A 24,072-nucleotide genomic window follows, 5' to 3' on the forward strand; every position below is an offset into this window, starting at 1 on the left:
CGTTCAACTGGCCAGCCTGATGACTGATAAGTAACAATTAAACGTTTATAGGTGCGAGTAAAAAGTGGAAAGCACCTTTTGAATCTTTAATAACTCAACGGAACAACAATAGAAAAACTTGAATATTTCCACATATCTTCACCATCAACAATCATTACATCAAATCGATGTGACTCATTCTAATTAACTAGCCATAAAATGAATTTTTATCTATCAGTAAATTATAATTTAACACAAACGAGCTGGAAAATCTCAAAGAATTAGCTGAATGTTTTGTAGACGGTACGATCCGTAATTAATGGTGTAGCTACTTTTTGTACGAACCGGTAATACGTGTTACCAGTTATTTGAATTAATCACCTCAGGAGTATTAAATTTATGAATGAAATGACATTTGGTTATTTTTACCTACTACTTCTTACTCATTTAAACATTCTTAGTATTTCCAACATTTTTCAAGACCCGATATTTGTTATGCAACTGTGTTTAAAAATCAATTGCAACTACCTTTCACTTTGCGTGGAAGTGGGCAAAATGACGTCACTATTCTTTTTATTAAATCATCTAGTAGCTACTTGCAAGGTGCTTCTCTTATTTTTGCAAAATATTTAAACAAAAGTTAGCGTCAATAGAATAAAGTGCCGTTAATAGAAACGACAATAGGCATAAACGGCCATGAAGATCGTTATAACAATTTGCACATTTCCTTTTTACAAATTTCATCAAATACGTGCCGTGTAACATGTGTCCGTTTTTGAATTTCAATTCCTGAACAGGGTAAGAAATTTTGGTAACATGGCATGGTGTGTAAGCGCAGATGCTCCCGGTTACGTTGCGGTTCTAATAGAGATATTAAAACCTTAATTACAATTTAATAGCCTCCAGATCTCTACGGTATTGCTCCGGGGAATAGAATTTAGGAGGCATATTTCATTACATTATGCGCTCGAATAAATAGCAACTTTTCAGATAAGAGTTGCAGTTTTTATTTGCGCCAACAAGAAGAAGCAAAGAAAACGGAGTTTACTGCTGTGAGAAGTTTATTTTATAGAGAGACGGCGTCTCCTAACTATGCAAGTTTTAATAAAAGATGTTTTTAAGGGAACATTTATGTAGATTTATTTAATTATGTCTTGGTGGGTAAATGTTTATTAGCCCCAGCGTTGATTATATGCATTTTAGAAGACTTCATAATTAAAAACGACGTGTAAATCTTGTTAATGGGCGAAACTGCACTACACTGAAATTATGTGGTAGCCGTCTATACCGCAACACCTGCCGCGAGAGGATAATCTCTCATCACTTACCAGCTCTTTAAATTCTCTGTTCCCTAACTAACAAAATGTGTTACTAGTGCCGCCACCGACGGCATCCATCACTAAGACGTCAGACACAAAATGAGCATAAGCAACGCAGCAAAGGGTTACATGGAACAACACAATCCTTCAAGAGTCGGTTGTAAAGTCGTAGCGAACCCATTGTTTAAGAGTCGTGCTGATGGGTTGTTTGTGTACTGTGAGGGAAACCACCGGCTGTAGAACATATCTCACTACAATGTAGACAAATGCATTGTAATGCCGGCTCCGGTAAGTCTCTCTTGAACTGCTTGTGCGTCCCTTTCTCACAGGATATTCGATCTGATCTACGAGCTGGAACTCTAGTTGCTGGAAAAACGGTCCGACAATAAAAATCGTTTCCAATTAAAAAAAGTTTCTCAGTCAAATGAGGTGGCGTATGAGTCGGGCAAATCCCAATGGAGTAAACAGTTATTCGTTAATTCGAGTGAAACTCCTAGGATATGCAAATCTCGACATGTAATTACCTAAGGGAGGATAACGTAGCCCGTTACGCTTAGAATCATGCCGAAACATAACGTCAAAATGTTCCCGAGTTAATTAGAGAGGACAGGGTGAATCCTGTTCGTTTTTTCGCCTTTAACAGGTGTGGCGTGGCAAAACGAACAAATTGCGGAACTTAATCCGGAGGAAGGCGAGCCGCACCGGATCGGGAACATACTTAGGCAAATTATAAAACTTGTAAGCTCCATGGCAAACAGATCAGAGGAGGGATAAGCGTGCGACGTAAGTCTTATTTATACCTCCGATTCTGCCAAGTGGGCGACTAAGCCCAACAATCAGCCAAAGTAAAACTAAAAAGGCCAAAAACGAGCCGACCTGACTTTATCTAATGGAGTTCTGAATTCTAAACACGAATATATTTGAGGCACGCAGATAAATAAATTCAAATCCAATCTTGCTCGCTCGGATGCCTTTTGGAGGTGCTTTAAATTGTAAAACGCTAAGATGTTAAGCGTAATCTGCTGCCAGATTGAAAGGGTGAAAAGGGAAGTGGCCCACTCGGGGCGAAATCAACGAGTTGCGATTATTTCGCGATTTAATTGAAAGCGAATTCGGGAAGGAAAAAGTCGAAGGGAAAACGGCTCCGATTATGATCGAAACTATAAAACGAAAGCGGCGCACAATATAAACTTGTTCTATTTCGATCATAGACTGTTTTAGATGGTAAGTAATTTAATAAACAATTTCGTTTTATGCCCCATTCTGCAGCTGGAACTGGAATACGACGGTATCCCATGTACTTTATTGAGTTTAGCAGCCGGGGCTTTTGCATACAATAACCATCTCATACGTGGATGCAATTTTAAAAGCTCTTGTATGATAATAATAATTTTCGTGTCTGATCATTTCGCACTTAATTAGAGCGATATTTAGCGAGAATATTTCCACCAGGCCAATATCAATCTCCGTCACGTCCTGCAAAACTGTCCGTCAGTTCCGACATCAGGACAATAATGAATAGATATTGCAACATCACGTGACACGTTTCTGGTCGTTCATTAAAATTCAGCCCCTTAAGCCCTGGCAACCCTTCCCCCGGGAAGTCGTTTGCTGTTTTACTGCCGCCGTTTAATACGAACGAGGTGATTTTTCCTGAACGACAAGAAAACGTTAATTTGCGAAAAACCGTTTACTGTTGTTATTATGCTTCCGTTTAACTCGATTACACCGCGACATTAAAGGGTTACTAAGCCCGACAATAGGAGTACGACATGATACTACATCGTCTGGTGGCATTAGACGATCATATTTACGGAGCGACAAATGAGTCATAAAATCCCAAAGTTAATAAGGTAGCAATGTCGTGAAACCGGAAGATTGACGCAACTGCAAAAAGGTACCTAATTAAAAGTCGCAAGAACGAATCTCGGTCATTTGCATGGCTGTTGGCAGTCTTTCGACTGCGTGATGAGACGTTTTTATGGGGAGCTCTGTTAATAAGACCACCTCTTCGGTGAAATGTGTTCTTTAAATACGAGTTAGTTTTACGATTTTTACCAAAATGCAAAACTTTAGCCAACGGCAAAATACGAGGCCATTTTCAAAATAATATTCTTCAAATGACAAGAGTAAACTTCACATGACGTTTAATGACGGCGGTAAAGCACCAGGAGGTGCAGAGGGATAAAAGTTAATCTGTCTACATGAACACTGTCTGTGTTGCACACTTTCCTCATAAAATTGGAATTTTACTGCAGTAACAAACAATAGTAATGTGCTCTTATTACGCGTTCAAGATGCCAGCACATACATTTGCCATTTTACCACTTCCTAAACATGCACTATTCAGATTATGACGGCAACGATCGAACAGACATCTTCGGCTGCACTGCTAGGACAAGTTTATTGCTTCTCGTTCTTGACAGATAGATCAGTTAGCCGATCGTTAATGAGAGAAACCTCGACTTGACATTTAGATCACTTCATTATGAGGTTTATTAAACCGTTCATAATTGCATTATAATTAAAACTGAAACGTTGATGATATTTTGATTTTGAAGTGTCAATTACCCGGAGGAATTGATGAATTAACGAGCCTTGGATTACGCTTCCTGCTGCCAATAAAACGACCAAGATCTGATGGCACGCTTTTGTTTCCAATACCTTAAAAGTTACGAAAGATTCCAGCGAACGACAGACACTATGACGTGCCAGAATATCAAAAAAATCACGGACACGACAAGTATGTCGAATCAAGACACGTAATCGTTTGTAATAGATTCAAGAAAGGTGTTTTGGCTGTTGCTTTATGTTTACTCGATCTCGGTTAAGTAAGCGGTCATTGACTGGTTATTTATAGAAGTCGATTGGGCAAGGCAAAAATTAGAATAGTGTTGTTTGTTATTTGAATACGCATAGCGCCTAGAGTCAAGCAGGTGAATAATTCACCCAGGTAATGCATGTGACACACTACATCGAGATCGTGTCCAACTAATTGGAGAATTTTTGCGCACACCAAGTCTCTTCCCTTCAGCAAACAAGGATCTCATAACTGCATCCATAATAACGACTCGATCCGACTGATAAAACGCCTGTTTCCAACTGAATTTACATAGTGGATTCGTTTCTTACCATGTATTTCCTTTTATGGGCAAAATCGGAAATGTAGGGTATTTACATACTAATAATTAACACTGTTAGTAGATCACAAAAAAGTTTAACGGTAGTATGACGGTCTGGATCAACGCGGCAAATTAAGTTTAAGAAATTTTGGAAACTTTCTGTAAAAGTCGCAACCAAGGTAAACAATTCGTGGCTGTTGGTTCTAAAGAACCAAGCCCCGACTAGTTCTTTTCTCCGCTTCCATATTAAACGACATCTAAGAAAATAGTTTTCCCTTTGAAACGGATTAGACCAGGAGACAAAAACCGAAGCGTCCGGAAAAAGCAGGCATGTCTCAAGTAAGAACAAGAGTTTCTACTTGCGGGGATAAAACACACAAGCCGAAAAAAGCAAATGGCTTGAATATTCATTTAATTTATTCTCGCAACCCCGGATTGATACTCTCCGAAAACGTCGAGCGTCAAGACGTTACGTAATGAAGACGCTCGTCTGCATCGGATTTGTGTCTAAATAAAAGATTGCATTCGTCGTGTTGTAAAAATTTAACGATTCAAACATTATGGCGACGGAGATGTCATTATAAATATTTAGGAGTTAAGCTCTGTGAATGGGTCGGTCAATAGCCTGCGATTGCTTGCTTGCAACACATACAGCTGTCCACTAAACATGTCTGTGCAACTCGATTCCGAGTCTAAATCATCCGATATGATCGAACACGCTCAATTACCTCATTTATTTATTGTATGGTACCTGGGAACGGCGCTTAAGTATTATTGCCCGCCACAACAAGAACAATTTCAGCAGTTTCGAGAAGTGGACGAGATGAACTCGTTCCGATTCCAAGTCCATCTTGGTCTAATGAAAACCGTTACTCGCGAGTTTCATTTTTATATAGGTTTAACGTTTTCAGCTAAATCAACCGTTTTCACATTTTCTCCACCGCTTTGATCGGCATCGATCTACTGCACCAAATGTTTGATTTCGTAAAACTGTAATGGGCAAAAAACCCAAAGCCTCTCGGTGTCTTGAGTGACCAAAATCGCGAATACGTTATAATGCAATTAGCGGTCTCACCCCGGAGGTGAGCAGTCGATCAATCATACAAATGAAACCACTCACCCATGGTTATTAACCGAAACCGCGTGAAATGTTCCGCTCGGGGGATCCTTACCTGCAACAAAAAAGGCATAATTATAGTATGCAAATAATAAATGTGGGTCGTGGTAGTAAACAAAAATTCGTGTGTGACTGTGGTCATGAATATTCATTTTGGCAGAACGGAAGTTCCAGACCGATAAGTTGCATAAGGTCATGACGCCATGAACGTTAGTGGTGTTTTCCGGTATGCAGCTGGTTCCACTGCAATTAATTTTGGGATGGTACCAGTAGCAGGTGTTGCCTAAGAGGGGTCGATCGTTTTTTGGCACCTGTCCTACACTTTGCAAAGTAACAGCAGTTTTAGCGAGTCAATCGAAATGAGATGATAAATAATCGCCAATTTATAATTACGGGTCTTATAAGGAGACACATGCCCTGTTAATTATCCCTCCTTATTAAAATATGTCGCAACGTTGGGCGAGATGATAAAAAATCGCCGAAAGGCCATTTGGTGTGCAAGAGGTTGTCCCCAATTTAATATACTGCCAACTCAAAGTTTGTTAATATCGTAGCCGACTGTTAGTTTAGTTCGAAATAAGCAAACTTGAAGGGTTAGTTTATGCTCAGGTGCAAACAACTCCCCTGGGCCAGCGTCTCGAATAAACGGTTTCGGAAAAACGCAGTCTTCGTGACTATTTATGCCTGAGTCTCTTGTGGCTAGTACGCATGGAAATGATGGATGATCCTAAATCATCTTAGCATGATATTAGCCTTATGTTGGGCTCATGTTGCATTGTCGTCTCGAGTAAGAAAAAACTCGCGAGTGTTTTTGAAACTTTAGAACCCTTCTCTTTTAATTACATCAACAATACATGCTTGTTAACGAGCTTTTCCTCCGTAAAATCCGAGCATTACGGATAGGTAGGTGCTTGAGGCCTCCTTGATGTGCAATAAAAATGGAAGTATTTTCCACTTTGAGGATTTTAATTGCGGAAACTTTACAAAACCGTGTATTCGTAAAAAGCAAGGCTGATTAAAAACAGTAATTGCACTTTTCCAAGTGTAGATCATACGGCGTAACGCCACTGAAAGTTTTCTTGATGGCGCTCATCTAATAAATTTATCAGCTCTGTCTGGGCTTCATAATCCGGAAATTAAATAAAAAGCTTTTATGTTATTAAATAGAAGCACATCATTTCGCAAATTTACGCGGCCAATAACTGAGGTATACAGCAGACGCTCATAATCATAACAGCACAGGTTGCGATAATGCCGTTCCGGTGCAGAGTGAACCCGGCGGAATTACCTACTCTCCTTCCCGGCAAAATGCCTTTCCTTGCGAATATTTATGTAATCAAGTCAATTTTGCCAACTAAATTGATTAAAATCGGGCTGTCCCTCCTCGCCGGAGCTAAATGTGTTTATTAATAGAGCTTTACTCTCATTTGTGTCAAGTTCATTAACATTTCCATTACTGTATCGATCACTAAAACGCTTTTAATGAATGTTGATAATAATACCGATAATTAACTACATCCTGTGCACTTTTATTGGCGACGGGTTGCCTCTAATTAATTATTTTTGAAGCCTGATAAGTGTTATCGCGGATTTGATCTTGTGCATCGATTACAAATTCAAAACGGATTAATCTGCTTGTTACCAAGAATCTTAACACGACTTGCAATCTGACGCCTTTACGAGTAACTTTTCAAACCAAACACAATAAAGTTTTTTATTACAAAATTAGATGCTTTTATGCTCCGAATTTACATCGTAGAATTCCACGGTGATAAATGTGCATTCATTTATTCCGTTCCTTCGAGGTGTGAGGAAAGGTTAGTTTTGGTGTTTACCTGTTTTGTGACCTTAATGTCCGCATACAATCGTGCCACATAATTATGCTGTAACGAAACGTAATTTGTTTAATTCTTTAACATAACAATCACGGCTTTATACAAAGCTACGACTCGTAAACACGGTTCTGCTTTTATAATATCAAGAGATAACCCAATTGTTAGAACTGGAATAAGCACTAATGAGTAAATTGGTTTCCGTTTTATTCTTTCGCTGCTGGTTTTCCAGACGAGTATGCAAACACCGCTAGACATTGCTCAAAATTCCGTACAGTATCATCAAACACAGCCATGTAATTAAAAGAAGCCGAGGCTGCAGTTAAGTTCCAGTTTCCGAGTTAAAAATAAAGCGACCACCCTTGAGAAATACGTCGAGAGTGTATTTTTGGAGTGAAAATCGAGGAAGGACGCCGCTGCTGAAGCTTCAGCACGAGACCAGCGTAATGCTGAGCGCAATGTGGAGCATTGTGTCGGTGGTTAGGGTTGCAGGATGTTAGGGGAAAACCTGCAAATCAATAACTCGGCTTCCCGGTGCGTCACCCTGTCGGTTCGCCGGCTTCAATGTGTTGGATATACAGCCCTGGTGACTCATTCCGGCAATTGCATGGCATTAAATAATCATGAGAAAATTCAGCTAAGTGGCTGATACTTGGATAAAACCGGTGAATAGGCCTCCGAAGCAGGGAACTAGGACGCTGAGGCTGACACAATGTACCACGTTTTTAAACTATGTCATAGGAGACCCCTGATGGTAATTCAATATAAACAATGAAATGATTGATGAGTGATCAGCGATCACTCATGGCAGTATCTACAAGCCCACACGAGGGTCACAATGGGTTATATTTGCATGGTACCCCCAACAGGACTATCACGATTCAAAAATGAGATACGATCGAAAAATCTGCATCGGATGAGTCAGTGAACTGAATCGCCTCAAATTCTTTAAACAATTATTATCATACATCTTTAGGGACACTAATTCAATCTAAAGCTGCACCCGTAATTTGAGGCAATTTTTGAATTAAGCCTAATTGAAGTACCGTTAAATCTACTAATGTTGACGGTTAAAAAATGGTTTAATTACAATCCGCAATCTAATTAATGCGAAATCCGGTTGAGCATTTGAAAAAAATATCAACATACCATCAGCCTGGGAATCAATCAGAAGCATCTCAGAATTACATCCAAAGAACACAAACACAAAATATTTCAAAGAAATCTTGCACTTATTGAAATTCCTGCAAGAGGCTGTCTAGTTAATTAATAATTCTCACCGTGTTTTTCGCACGTTCACAAATGTTAATGACATAAAGGTTTAAAATTTTAATTTAGCTAAATTAAACAGCTGAATAAATAACGAATAATTAATGGCTGCACCTATAGTGCATATTAAATTTTATTAATACAAATACCAGCAGTAAACACTATTGTTGTAATAGATATTCATCGCCTGACCTTAAAAACAATAAAAATGACGCCACTCACAACAACACCTTTCCGAATTGATGCTGAACGGACTGACTCAGGTGAATTTAATTTTCAAAAAAATCCCTACAACAAGAAACATCTAAATTAAATTGTGTTATGGCGAAAGCTTTCGTTTGATAAAAGCTTTATCGTAAAATTAATTCATAAAACCATTGTTTTGTGAAAAAAATTAATATTGCAATAAAACACTGCCGCGTGTGAAATAATAATAATATTAAGTTTGTTTACTGAAAACTTCACGCTCTGGTTGAGCTTCCACCCAAGATGATGATAATTTTGTAATAAAACGTTTGCTCAAAAAGGCCTGTAGGCTTCTGGTGCTGCAATTGAAGCAATCATTCTTCATCAATAGTGAGGGAGTTATTTATGGCTTTTTTACGAATGAATCGTTCAATTTATTTTTAATGAAATAATTATCTGGAGGCCCTACCGAAAGAAAAATTGCCGTAATTATCCAAGCACATCATCAATTCAATCAACGTCATTAGTCGTTTTTTATTCCACGACCTCACTTTATTGTTCCCCGTCTATTCCGGGCAAATTTCCTCGAGATTAATTCGCTTCGAGTCGTTTTTATTTTTGTACATATGTTCCGACACACTTTTTGCATAAAAAGCCCATAAACATGATTCCGGGCAAGCAAACCTTGCCACGGAAGATGGTTTGTCATGCTCTGATTATCCTGCGGCCAAGTCTGTCAATTCGTTCTTTTTTAACGTCTCGACTGTGCTATTGTCTAATCGTAGTTTCTTGTTATCGCGCGTTAATTCCTTCTATAAATTTTAATGTTAATTAATGTTAACTAATTAAAGGTATAAAGAGAAAATAATTTTGCTCTCTAATTAAAATCCAACGTAAAAGTTTTAATGAAACATCAAGTTTGGCGGATTTCAAAGAGAAACTTAACACAAACTCGCAACACAAAAAACTATGCGTTATAAGCTTCATTCGCAGATAAACATTGCTCCATGAACGCCTTTAATGCAGCGGAGACGCTTTAGTAAAAAAACTCTTGGCGCTTGGAGAATTTTTGCCATTTTAAATGTCGAAGACTAATGGGGCTTCTTGCTGGATGGAGTTAATGCAGTCTTTGGCTCGATAATTTAGTAAAATCTCCGCTGAAAAGCGAGAATAATACTTTAAAGAATGCCTCACTAGAGGATGTCCCCGGGATCGTATCTGAGATAATTAACGTTCTTAATAATTTAAGAATTTAAGACATAATAGCGGCCGTAAGTTAACAACGCAGACCTGAGGGATAATTTTGACTCCTAATTTAAATATCAAGCAACGTGTTGGGACACTTAATTGCACTCAAATTACTTTATAATTGGTAGACATTTGGCCAATAAATAGTCGGAGAGCATCACAAACTCCCGGTGCAGGGTCATAACAGCAGAAAAATGAACGGATAAGAAGGTCGTTCGAGAGCTAGTGCACGTCCTCTCCGTGGCCCATTCACAAACCCTCGTAAATTGCGGTAATAAGCAGCAGCGTTAAGCCTACTCTGCATCTGTTTTATATCGCTGTGTAAGCCGTATAATCGGCTATGTAAATGAGCCTCCAGACGCCCGATTGGAGGCAGGATATCCCGGGGACCACCGGGATTACAGATAAGGATGTTCAGCCCAATCTCCCATCTACTACCACTCGCAATAATGACAAAAAAAATTCCCCCGATTCCCAACTTTTCAATCAGGTTTTTTCGGGAAGGATTAACCGATCGCTCGTTCCGGGACAAGGCGAAACTAATTTACTTCTTGATATTCCAGCCACTGGCAAATCCGCACTAAATTCTCGATAAATTGAATGTTAAATGAAATTAGGTCAAATTAGAGGCAATTTCTAATTTCCACGAGAAATTTCAGCAATTACGCCGATTAATCTCTGGGTATCTTTACGGATAAACGTGTCCCTACACTGCTGAAACACAAGCGCTCCAGGCGAGGAACAATATGCAAAGCTGCTTCAACTTTGACATTACGTTTCGCTCAAATTAAACTACGGCATTGACGCGGTCAGAATCTCCTAATTTAATTGTGTGCAATATTGAAAAAGCTTCCACCCTTTCCCTCGCGCAAAGAAAATATTTCAGGCCCGCAATAAGCAATATTCCCGAAAGAGACGATGCCTGGTATTAGTAATCATCGATAGGAAATGAGATCTGCAAAAGACGTCTTTGCTTTTTCAGTTTTCTATTAAAACATAAAAGCACGTCGGGACGATCTTTATCCGGAAAATTAATGAAAAAAAATTAGAATCCCAGACAGGTAATGCTAGTCCAAGGCGGGAATGCAGCAGTTTGACTGACCTACACCATGTATGTGCTGGCAAAGGTGTCTGTTTACAAGGAAATTTCGCTAAGAGGACTGAATTGGAAACAATTGTTATGGCCTTCGCAGTGGATAAATTTTTCAATGCGTTTGAAGAGCCTAATGACAATAGCAGTGAGTTAGTCATGTATGTAATCTGTTGATTTGCAAAATAATAACATCATTATTTATGCCAATTAACCGTTAAAAGTGACTTAATAATGACGACCTAGAGCGCTATTTTTAGCCTTTATTTACCGTCGACTTGTTAAAAACAACGATAAAAATTAATGTATTCTTATTATGTTTACACTACCTATCAAAGTTGTAATTTTGTCAAAACACTTCCTTTAAAAAGCAATTTCATATTTTAAAGGAAAACCAATTCAGCTGATCTCAAAACGTCTAATAAAAGATTCAGAGCAAACGCAATAACTGGAAGATTTACGAACAAATAAAAACTTTTCTCAAAATCAGTTCCGCATAAACTAGCAGTCGACATGCGGAATGTCTTTATTAGTTCCCATTATGAGAATAAAAAATAGATCCGTCTCGTAATAAATAAACAAAGCAATAAATGCAGGAAAAATTCCGACGCGCATTCTTCCCTGATGCATATCATCGATAGAAAGTCGAATCAATGGACAAAATCAGTCGAATTTCGCGTCCATTCATTTGTTGCGATAGTGAAACGTACTGCTATCGAAAAATCTCTAGACGCAATTTACCTTGTCGCAGAAAGAATACGGTTATGCAATGTTATCGTGATTCACATTTAGTCGTACCAATTTATGGTACAAATTAAATTCAAGTTCAAATAGCCAATAATCAGATAAGCTTTAAACTCGATTCAGATTCTCAAAAACGTTATTTCTGTGTATTGCGAAACTGAAGCCGTTAGCTGTCACGTTTAAAAATTTATTGAAATACCCAAATAACGTAGTCAAAACCGCATAAATGTTTTTAAAGTTCCGGTAATTAATAAGCTGGTAATTTATTCACGAATTGTGGTGTTTACCGCTAATAAATTTTGATTCATTTCCGCTTTTCCAACTGCAGTTTTTGCAAAGACAGCAAAGACAGCAATTAGTATTTTAATGTTTCCTTTCTATGCGAGCCCCGGAAAAAACCTTCACTCGTTGCGTAAGACTAGGTCCGGAGCGAAATTTGCAGTAGCAGCACCGATATATCAACTAATTGCAAACAATGGCACACCTTATGAGAGGGCATAAACAGAGAGGTTGTATTGTCATCCGAAAAGCATTGAGTACATGTTTATTAATGTAGTGAAATACGTGACATGTTCACGTGTGGGCCACATAGCCTTTTACGGCAACCAGACCCCAGACTAAACTCCGACTTATGGCGTACTCCATTAATTAGCCCATTGATGGGTCATGATCACGTTGTGCAACGGCCGGCTCGTGCCGTCCAAAATCTGTTTCCAATGAAAGCAACTATGATTGATTGTCCGGGATTAGCTTCGTCAATCTCTCGTAATCCCCAACAATTAAACACAGGAGGATTCCCCCGATTCTTCCAAAGCAAACGCAAACGGAATAAATTAGCAAACCAAAATCGGACACCCCGTGACACGCCATTGTGCTCCCGAAATTGCACTCCATTACAAAGCCGACGCATCGTATTAAAAGAATTATTAATTGAGAAGCTTCTCCCTAAAAGAATACATAATTGCGTCCCCAATCCCGCTCAATAATTCAATATTATAATGACACGGCACATAACACAATAACGCGCACTTCATTATCCTCCATCCTGGGGGCAGAGGGCGTGACGTCGCAACTGAAATTATTTACCAATTAGGTGCACACGAAAGAAATAAATCCAGCATCGAGTCCTTTGTCCTGCAAAAAATATGCGGCCGCGACACTGGAAACTCCCCAAGTTTCGCGATTACGAGTCGAAAACAATAATAAAATGGGCAAAAACGAGAATGGATGCGACGCCGATGATTTAGGAAGTGCGTCTACAAGCCGAAGAATTTCCACAGTCACCATAAATCCCGCTTGACCATTACAGGTTTTATTAAAGGCATTCATCATCGGCCGATGCAAATTGTGTGTTTTGATGGAAATGGAGAGTTTGCCGATAAAAACGGTAAATATTCGCGCCAAATTGAAAATAAATCGTACAAATGCCCTGTTTACGGCATTTATGGCCTCTTCGAGTAAGCACAGGGTTCAATAAAATCGCAGGGATGCACAGCCAGATCACGAAAAATTATTGACGGAGTTTAAACGCCCAACAGTGGACAAGCCAGACTTTGCAATTTTCTCATTTTCAATCACAATCCATTCTGGGTTTGTAATGCTCCTGATGCAGCCAAACTTATAGAAAGCCCGACGTACGTAAAATCGTAGAACAAAAATGCATGTCTCCTTTTGAACGTAATCCGCTGGTTATCTTCTCCGAGTAATTAGCAATTATGTGGAGAAACGACGTACGAGAAAGAAGAGCAGCCGTAGCAAGCGTTTGAGATTGCACAGACCGCTGTAAAAAACCGTAGCAACAGATACATACGCGCAAGTATCAGCGTTTAACGGGACAAGAACGCCTGCCAGTCGTAATTTCTTCAGTGCAGACGTGAGGCCGAGCCTCGTCTGGCCATATAAGAAGTGAAAATGGACATAACGAGATCGGACAACTTACGGCTCGAAACGCACAGCATTGCCTGTGGGAAAGTCAACTAAAATCCGACAATACCCTTAAAGTATTGATTCTCTAATGGGTTCTTTGCGGATTCTCCAGATTGCAGCGAAAGCATAACGCAAAAAATATAAATGATTGCGGCATTTATATCATCTCCAGGGAGGGTTTCTTTTCTCTCCTTCCTGTTATTTATCCGTGTATGAATGCAAAAGTTTGTTGTGTTGTTAAGTTCGTCGCAAACTTGCGCAAGTTGGAAAAGTTAAATCGAGACATTTTATGTGGAAACTACACCACCAGACAATTCGATTTAATTATTCCCATTAGCGTCCCAGCTGTGGTGGCTTGGTGTACAATGTGGGTGGTCACCATTATGTAATGCCTTTGTATATTCGAAAAATTCCTATATTTAAACGCAAAGTCGACAGGTTCGACTCGCAGTCAGACGTAAACACATTTCAAATTTTTTATTGCATTTTCCTATCTTGAATATGCATCTGTTATTGACCAATACATTATTTATTCAAAATTGTTTATGGGAACAAACCGCGGGGCCCCATCGCAGCATTTCAATCAACTCCGTGTTTAAATTTCATCACGTGTTGTGTACAGATTCTGAAAGCCAATTAATTTGGCTATTACAATAAGTCTCATTTTTAAATCCAATTAACGAGCATATACGCACTGTAATTCCTTTTCAATTTAAAAAATGCCCAGCGACACGTGGCAGGTAAAGTAAAAAATGTTAGGGTTGTATTATTGATCACGCTGGGGCGTTCCGTAGGGTTGCGTAACTGCATTCAAACCCTTGCAGCCCAACACATTTTTCATTACGAACTTGCACGCTGAATTCGATAAACCAAACGTCCCACTGTATCTGCAACATCCCATGCCATGTTCGTGCCCATTTCAGACGCATCGCGGCCAAAACTCCTCTGGCTAACTGATGCATTGACATAAGATAACACTGCAGCCCATTTCCATGGACTGCACCACACCCTCTTAACACAAGCATCCAACCGGTTATTTTAGTTAGGTCATGGTCAGGTGATGGTCAGAAGCACAACCAAAGAAACTGTTTGAAAAGCTCAATTTCGCAGCTTTAATAAAGATAAATGAAAAAATCAGAGATCATCCAAGCGTCAAAGCTCATTGAGCTTTGTATCAAATCTCTTCAGTCGATTAAACAACAACCAAAACTGTTGCTCCAGTTCTTTTACATTTAATTTTGGCGGCTTGGAAGTACATCAAACTCTCGATATTTTTTTGCTCCACGTGCTCCACTGAAGTCGAATTATTTGTCTTTGGCTAATTAAAAGAAACGGGGGATGAACAGTTAGGGCAACAAATAAATGTTTTCTCTGTGGAAGGGCCTCGAAGTTGGATGTTCAGCTTGGTCAGGATTTTTTCGCTGCAGCTGGAGGATTCCTGCCGGCGCAGCCCTCGCTCTCCATTGTCCCTTTTTAAAATTCCGTTATCATAATTCACATTGCGCCGTTGGCATGGGCAGGGCTGCGCGAAATCCATATCCTACCTCATCCTCTAGTGCATTGAGCATTCCCCTTTTTACGCACGCATTACGCGTGCCGTTCCCCACCGTTTCCGTTCCTGCCGCACACAAGCAGCGAACGCTTTCCGAGGGAAGGATCGATCGAAACGGTAAAACAGCAACTTGTAAATATTTGTAACGTATTTCTGCAATGTATTCGCGCCTTGGGCGAGCTGGATGGCGACCCGCAGGTCTTTCACACCGACACCTCCCATTTGTGATTACATATAATCTCCACCATTACGCCATACACTATATGAATAATTTCATTAGCTGCCGTCTGCTGAGGCAGAAATTGCAGAGACAATTAGGTCCGCGCTGGTTGCAACTGTCAGAAGTAACTGTTTGGTATTTTTCGCGATTGCGTAAGCGTATGGCTTCGGCGGTAATTACCGCAAAATACACGCTTTAATGCCTCAGTTTCGAGCAATGGTGGATTTATCTGCTATGTAATCTTCTTCCGAGATTGTAAAATCCAGATAAATTGCCTCAAGTTTTTTCGTTTAATTGAAATGTAAGCAGATTCAAAGGATTGCTACCTTTTTCATAGAGGGTCGGTTAAAGGAGACATACACTTTGGACTATTACCAGCAGGAATTAAACGCTCTGCTGGTGACAGGTTTTAATTATTATCGATCTGTGCGAACTCGTTTGATTTTATTCGAAATTGTGGCGTTCGCTACGCTTGTCAACAGCAGGAAGTCGTTTGCGACTGTTTTTTTCTCCTCGCAACGAACGATTTATTTCAATTTGCTAAGCATAGTTAGCCATGAAAGAGCTAAATCGGATTGTGGATATCTTGCAAATTAAATTCAGTGCTTTGGCTGTGTTTCCATTTTTCTAAGGATTCCAACATTGAAGACGACATGCAGCGAGAACTTGGAAGGCTTGCCTCAGTCCCAAAGGATTAATTTTATGCAACGCCAAAAATTCCTTTAATTTGACTTTGAAAAGAACACAAACAGTTACCAGAGAGTGAATTCTCCTTCACAAATCCTCTCCACTGGGGTACCCAGTGACCCTAGCCTTGCCCCAAAGCTTTCAATATAATTATAGAAACAATTACGAGAGCTGTGCTGATGCAATTAAAACAGACATTTTCACCAATTACTTAGTAGGAATGCAACGATTAAATTATTATTCTATGCACGTTCTAGACGCGATTGTCGTATATCTGTTGTCGAGAGCAGCTTTCTTTCCATCACTTGGAATGGTGTAGTCAGTTTTTGCCCAGATTTCTTCCAGACTTTTGATTGATTTTGGTCGCAATTCGCATTATTAGCAAAATTTAGCGGTAGTGGCGCCGACAATTACGTCGTCGAAGACAAGTGGTTCGTTTAAGTTTCTCTGAATATGTAGTTCTGTCTCGTAATTGTGACTAATGGTGGTTTTAATATCCTCGCAGTCTGATTGCTTTATTGTTCTTGCATTGCGCCTCGTCTACATTATTCATTAATATTTTTATTAGTGGATTATTCTATGCAAAGTGCAGACGCTACTCCTGCTGCCTGCTAATGCGTCCATGGAGCTGAAGGTTTAAAAGTGTTGACCGCGATCCACAATACGAAAAATTTTTCCAGTGCACACCATTAAAGTCTTTTGCACGATTAGTCGTGATTATAGCGACCTGAACAAGGGAAAAAATACCATAAACTAGTTCTGGTCAATTACATTCACTGCTGATAATTCTAAATGAATGTGTTGCGATATTGGAAAATCGTTTTAAATACTGCTTTAGCAAGCTGCGTTCGTTTATAAACGAGATCAATAAAATGCATTTGTATGTTAATTGATTCATATGTCGTGTACGCCTGCTGAATACTAAACGCGAAATGCAAGCATGCAGAGATCGCTTATTAAAAATAATGCCGAAGGAGATTTCCCGATTGGAATTCCGCAGCAGGATTTACTACAAATTGCTAGACCAAAAATGTAATCGCAAATCGTGTTCTTTTTTGTTTCCAAAGTCTTTAACTTGGTACAATGTCACTGCCAGTTACGATTTTAATTTAAGCAGATTATAGAAATAATGCGATGAGAACGTTAGTGGACTCGGAAAGAACAAATTAAAGTACAAGTATGGTTGGACAAGCAAAATGAAAACACTGCTGCTGCAGTAATATGGAGAACCCGATCGAGCGAATGATTGATCTAAATGGAAAAACGTTTAGTCCCTTGTTGCGTTCAATTCGGATAATCACGACAGACTCTAATAAAACTCTTACCTTAATTTGATAAGAATTGAGTTTGTTCTTCGGCAGGGCGTTGAAGGAGCTGAAATCAAGGCGACGGGTGAAAATCCCATTGGCGCCGCCTCCGACTCTGCAATTAACATTAAGCTCAATTAACCAATTGATTGTCTATTCAAAACACAATTTCAGTTCCAATTTAGTTACAACGTTTCATTTTTCTTACACGCGCAAAAAGCGAGAGAATCTCGGAAAGTATTTCGTCTTTTCTGAACATTTCCGCGAAGCAAAATATAATAAATATTTGAAAGCAAAAAGCACATCAAAATATTTCTTAAGAGCGCATCTTAGCGCATTGATTCTCCATCCCACATTCCAATCGGCTTGATGCGAACAAACAAAACTCGAAAACGCCATCGTCTACGGAAAAAGGAAACGTCAGCAAGTCGAGAGGATATTGCAAGGGTAATAACATCCCTCATTTTCCTTTCTAGTTACAAAAGTAACATTTTGGTAATGTTCCACTGTTGAAACATCCTCCGCCAAACTCTCACCAGATTGAATTTCCATTGATCGCCGTCAAACGTCAAAACATAATCTGTATTTCACATTCCGGCATAAATTGAATACGAAATTGCGCACACGTGAAAAACCCGACGATTTTCTATCACGGCTTAGGCGAACTGCTGATAATAGAAGTTTCAGGATTGCTATTAAAAGGTTTTTACTGTCGTATGGTCAGAGTGCTGGTCTGCAGCTGAGAGAGCTCACATAATTCCGGAATAGCTCAGAAGCTCCGGATTCCTCGCCGTATTCGGTTGGATTCATTCCCAAGTCGGTTGCAGCAAGAGTAATTTGCGACATCGACGAAGCTCGTAAATCAAACACAGAATGCAAAAGTGACGGCTGCCAATGCTTGGTGGCGAGAAAAATCAGGACGTTTCGAAAACTCGTCATAATGCGTTATGCCAAAAAACCACTGAATTTTAACCAGAGAAATTCGTTTATTTTGTCACTAGAACAATTAATTTTGTTTTGGCTTTTTTGCCGAAAAGAGGCACAAACTCGCCGACTGTTGCGTTTGGCTCTAAAAAATGGTAAACCGCCGTCCTGTAATCCTCCAAATAAAGTAAAAACCTCAGAATGCCGTCCCGTCTTCTCGAGCCCGCCAACAGGTTATTTAACAGCCACATACTTATCGAATTAACTCCAAACATAAATTAAAGACATAAAACCGAAGGTTCCCTTTGTGTGCGTGTACACCACATGCGATCAAATATTTATTCCCAACTTTCCACAAAATCCATGTAAGCAGAGACTTACAACCTTTGTGTGTAGACAGCAATATGCGTGAAAAAGGCAGTTCGCAGACGGTGGAATTAAAATAAGCTTTTCTCCCCACGGTCTTCGTCTTTACCACGATACATTCGACCTTCACATTGTGATGTATTTAAATGGAGGCAGTGGAGCATTCGAGCAAGACTCGGCGGCCTTGGGTGCGCTTTAACATCCTCGCCGTCGCGAAGGAATCGCTCGCTGCGAAAGCTCGCCATTCAAAGCTCTCAAGGGTGGCAATAAAGCGCGATTTTGCTCAGTAAAAACTACGTTTATTATTTTACAAAAATAAAATGGGGAACTGCCATTATGCGAACTAATTAAGTATGAGAACCTGATTGGTAATTATTTCCAGTTGAAATCGGCGGATTTTTCAGCGCTCGAGTGTCGATAGCAGGAAGTGCAAAAGGTTTAATTGGCGCCTATTTGCTTGCAATAAATGGCGTTTAAATAAAGTGTTGTTATTTACGTTAATTAGTCTATTTTTAGCTCGTAAAACAACAACCACGTCAACAGTTTGGTGTTCCGCCTTGCATTACAACGTAAAACAAATGGACACGGCCTTGATCATGACCGCAGTTCGATTGTTTTCTAATGTCGCCAATTTCCCGTTCTATGTTTTCGTAGTCAATGTCAAGGCCGCTAAATTTGAGCGTTAAAAGCTCCCAGCTAGCCCGAGCTAAAAATAGCCGGTTCCTGTTTACAGCGAGTTCAGGGGTGGCCTTAGCCCTTGATTAATCAGATCAGGGACGGCCGTTGGTGAATTTATAATGACATTGGGTGACCTTGGACGAAGGGGTTGCTCCGGACCCAATATCGACTGCATTGCGTACGCTGCCCAGCCATTGATTTTCACATTTACATGCAGTTCAAACGGTGGATTTTCGACTGAAATTAGTCGCTTTGTTCTTTGATAGCACCGTCTGGACGAGCTTTTTAACCCTTAAATCTGTATTGTTATCAAAGTCAATCACCCGGGCTGTGCCGACTTATTTTGGTCATTATTCACTTGTTATTATTGTTCAATTGTAGCAATCAGATGCGCCTGCGATGTTGGATAAAAATTACATAGAGACAATGAAATGAATAATGGAACAATAAACGTGACTCCGTGATTAGATGAACCCCGGACAAAAATAAAAGCAAAATTGTTCTACTTGCATGGCTCATTATTTTCGCCATAACGGTGCATAATATTATTACTTAAAACCAATTTAATAAAATTTCATTGTGAGTAATGATCCCCCAATGACACAATGCATCAATCAACGTCCCAAGATATGAGTTTATAATTATCCCGACAAAGACGCCTTTTTCCTCAACACCCGCCTTGTTTACAAACCGAAAACTCGGCTACTATTTTTAGAAAATCAGACTTGTGCCCAACTGAAATAAACACGAGAACCGATGCAGTATTTCGGGTGTTTAAACGAGCCGAAATATTTTGTTTATGTTTTTAACGGGCGCACCAGGTTCACGATTGGGTTGCCAACAATTCGGTGAAGTAATTATGTAACTATTTGATTTGACAAAAATAATTCCTACACATACACAAAGATAACGGAGGTGAACAAACAAGTCATTCGGGTCAAACGATCAAAATTTAAATTATGTTTTCAACACAAACTCAATGCAAGGCAGGTGGAGATAATACAAAGATTACTGGGTATTTTAAGAGACCCAAAAATTATCTTTGCTTATCTCTAACCCCTGCCCCGTTTGACACTCTACATTCCTTGCCTAGTGATTGCTGACATTCCCAAAACATTTATTAATAAAAATGATAACCGCCAAAGCTATCTCCAATTCATAATTGTTTTCGCCAAACATCCTGAAAGTAGGTTTGCCAAAGAAAGAATTTCATAAAAAAAATAATTCACTATTTTTCTACACAGAAATTATTGAAACAAAGGTATAATAAGCAGCTTTCAGCTTTAAACCTATTCTGAAACATACTTAGTTTTTCTCCCTCCGAACACTTGATTACTTAAAATATGATAATCCAAAGAATGGAGTAACTTGGATAGAAATTAAGTTATAAATAGTGGATAACCTTCCTAGTAGTTGATTTATGGGTTTTGATTTGAGAAAAAGAATGCAAATGCTGTCATATAATATGTTTACTTTTGACGTTAATAATAGTTCTACATTCTTTTATCATTAACAAATGTCAATTGTTGCAAAAACAAATAGCTCCAAGACGCCAAATGAAGAATGTGTGGAATAAATTTCGCGATTAATTAATTGTAATAAACAGAGTTAAACTCTTATTAAAAAATCGTAATTATTGTGCAGGATATCTGTAATAGTTTGGAGAACAAAACAAACTTATTTATTACTTGCACATTATAAATATTCATAGAAGCATTAAATTACCATTGATTAGTTGTTCAAGGTACAGCAGCGCAACCAGAAAACGTATTTATAAATAAATGACTGCAGGTCGTTGTTATTACTAAAATTACAAATAACGGTCTTCAACAATGCTACTATATGAATGGTAGTAGCACTCATTGAAACTCCACTACTTTTGCTGCCAATTTGATCACAATTACCCACTAGCTGCAGTTGTTTTTTACTTAGCCTGAATCACTATTATCGTATCAATAATAATAACAATTAACTGTAGTTGGACTTTCTATAACAGCACCTAGAACTGAGCTTTTCTAAAACACATTTAAAATAACGAAATTGCTTCGCAGTCGGTTTCATTAACGCGTCAAGCCATGCGTAAAAAACGTTATTAACGAAAACGCAAATCTGCCCCTTTTAAAGGGTTAAAAATTTCAGGATTTAAACGGAGCAACCCTTTAATACGCTAACCGCCAAACAGTCGGGTCTCCGTGAAATTACAGGTAATTTTCGCGGAATGCATGTGCGGAAATGGTAAATTACGGTTTATGGGCGCGTGCTTGAACTGGTATTAAAAATTTAAAAGCTCGCTATTTGTGTTAACATAAACACGAGGAGTTAGTACGTTGCTGACCCGCTAACAACTAGATTCATTCTCTGAATTTATTAAACTCGAACTTCGTTAGCCGTTTAATTGGAACGTAATTTTGTTAATATAAATATGATGGTCCATTAAATCCCTGAAAATCATTAATTACCAGCTGTTTGAACAGTGAGCCGTGAGAAGCTCTCAATTGCGTTAGCCTCCAATCATGACCAACACAATCTTTAAAAAAATATTTGGTGAGAACTAACTGTACTCGGGTTATGGGTCTTGGCTTCAGGGGAAGACAAATAAGTTGTAATTGACGGTAATTACAACTGAAATGCTGCATCTCTTCGGTAAATAAAGGCACTGATGAGTAAACATTGGATTAAGCAAGACATGCAGGTGTGTGGAAGACCTCATTACTAAGTGCCTCACCTCGATGCCAAATTTAATTAGAACAAATTATGAGACAGCACTGTGTATTTATCATTGTTGAGGTGTTTTAAAAATAGTCCTGCCCACAATTTCTCGATGATTTTTCAAACAACTACTTCATAAATCTTTCTAGCTTGTCTTCGTAGGAAGCGACCTTATAAACGCCTCCGAACACTTAATAACAGTCATGTAACAAACAATTCATTTAACCTACTACCAGAATGTCATCACTTATCAAAATGTTTAAGAAAAATGCCTGTCTTCGGGCCTCCATTTACGATTCAAAAACACACAGTGTTGTTGGCATTAACACATTAGCGCTCCGTGTACTGTGTGTTGAGTAAATTTATGCCTGGTTCGTGAGTGAACGTCCTTGCATGAACAGTGGTCTCGCATTTTTTCGGAAAAAATCCTTCGATTACCAATATTGAAACAAACTATTATCGCTCTAGAGACAAGAGTAATGTTGCTCTGCATATTGATAGACTCCATTCGTGTTGCACAACGAGTTTACCAAACCTTGAACGATTCAATGAAGTTTATTAACCACTTGACATGTGAACATCCTTCAATGTTTAAAAAGTTTATTATCACGCTCAACCGGCTACGCGTTGAGGTAGGTCTACCGCAGATATCACGCATAGACAACGAGGAAATAGACTTGTTGCTAGGTGTATACCAAGGATTTTCAAACCTTGGCCGAGTAACAGATTTTAATGGTATTTTCGTTTGGAACGGAGTCAATAAATAGCTGGCTCATCAAAGTTCAAACTCTGCCGCCAAAGAACAAGTTTCGTTCGTAAAAAACGCGATTAAATTACCCGGTTTAAGCTGTAATCGCAAGGGAGGTTTTAAAGTGGATAGTTAGACTAATTGGCTCTTGAATCCGTATAAATATAAAAGTTGGTGAAAGTTTTGATGAACGAGGTAAGGTCTCAAAGAACTCAAAGAAAAATTCAGTTTGTGAAAGTTACGGTAGTAATGTTGTGTCTTTTGGGAGCGACAAGCGCAACTAACGCTTATCCACCAATCAAATATCGTATCAACAATGATGAATCGAATAATACCCACTATTTGAAAACTTCGCAAACATCATTATCACGAAGAGCAGACGATTTCCAATACTGATAAAGTTATGTGACACGAAAGAAGGGTGGAACGAACTAAATTAAATTCTCACCTTTCAAGGTTTTTTATTAGCCCGATGAAACCAACTAATAATAATCTGCCAATATAGAGCTTCCTTCGCCATTTATGTTTTCACAATAAAGCGGGGATTATCATTATTAAATTATTACGTGCGAGGTGAATCACCTCCTGGTGATTTCTTGTATTTTTCGGCGGGCATTGTTTGGCTATTCGATCCCGATCGCGATACTTCGAGAGCAAATAATCCAGTGCTTTACCATAATACAGCGGCGTCAACGAGAGCTATCAGGCTCGAACACTCCAGACTCCCGGAGGTGGCGTAAAAACAGCCGGGTTCCCACCTGGGATAGCATTAAATGAAGTTCGGGACGCATTACCATCATTGTCGGATGTTTAAGTAGTTACCCCCGACTATAATAATTTCCTGATAACACATCGCTCTCAAGTGCAAACGTTTCGATCAGGTAATCTCGTTGTATTGACGTGTGATACAAGAAACGTGCTCTCAACTTGATTCCTCGGATTTCAATGAAGTGAGCGATCGCCTAATTTTATCAACTTTCGAGACGAGACAACAACCACTCCATCCAGATGGGGCGCATTCGCCGACCGTTTTCGGAATTTGTAAATAT

General features: G+C 39.1%; 1 protein-coding gene across 1 annotated transcript in view; it reads right to left on the reverse strand.

The window, feature by feature from the left end:
• Positions 1 to 24,072, reverse strand: part of heca (headcase) — a 53,337-nt gene that overhangs the window by 19,313 nt on the left and 9,952 nt on the right. Inside the window, exon 2 of the mRNA XM_008202996.3 lies at positions 17,617 to 17,713. Coding sequence (XP_008201218.1) covers positions 17,617 to 17,713 — 97 coding nt within the window. The remainder of the gene's footprint in view (positions 1 to 17,616; positions 17,714 to 24,072) is intronic.

The sequence above is a fragment of the Tribolium castaneum genome, chromosome 4 (assembly GCF_031307605.1).
Source record: "Tribolium castaneum strain GA2 chromosome 4, icTriCast1.1, whole genome shotgun sequence".
NCBI classification, from domain to species: Eukaryota; Metazoa; Arthropoda; class Insecta; order Coleoptera; family Tenebrionidae; genus Tribolium; species Tribolium castaneum.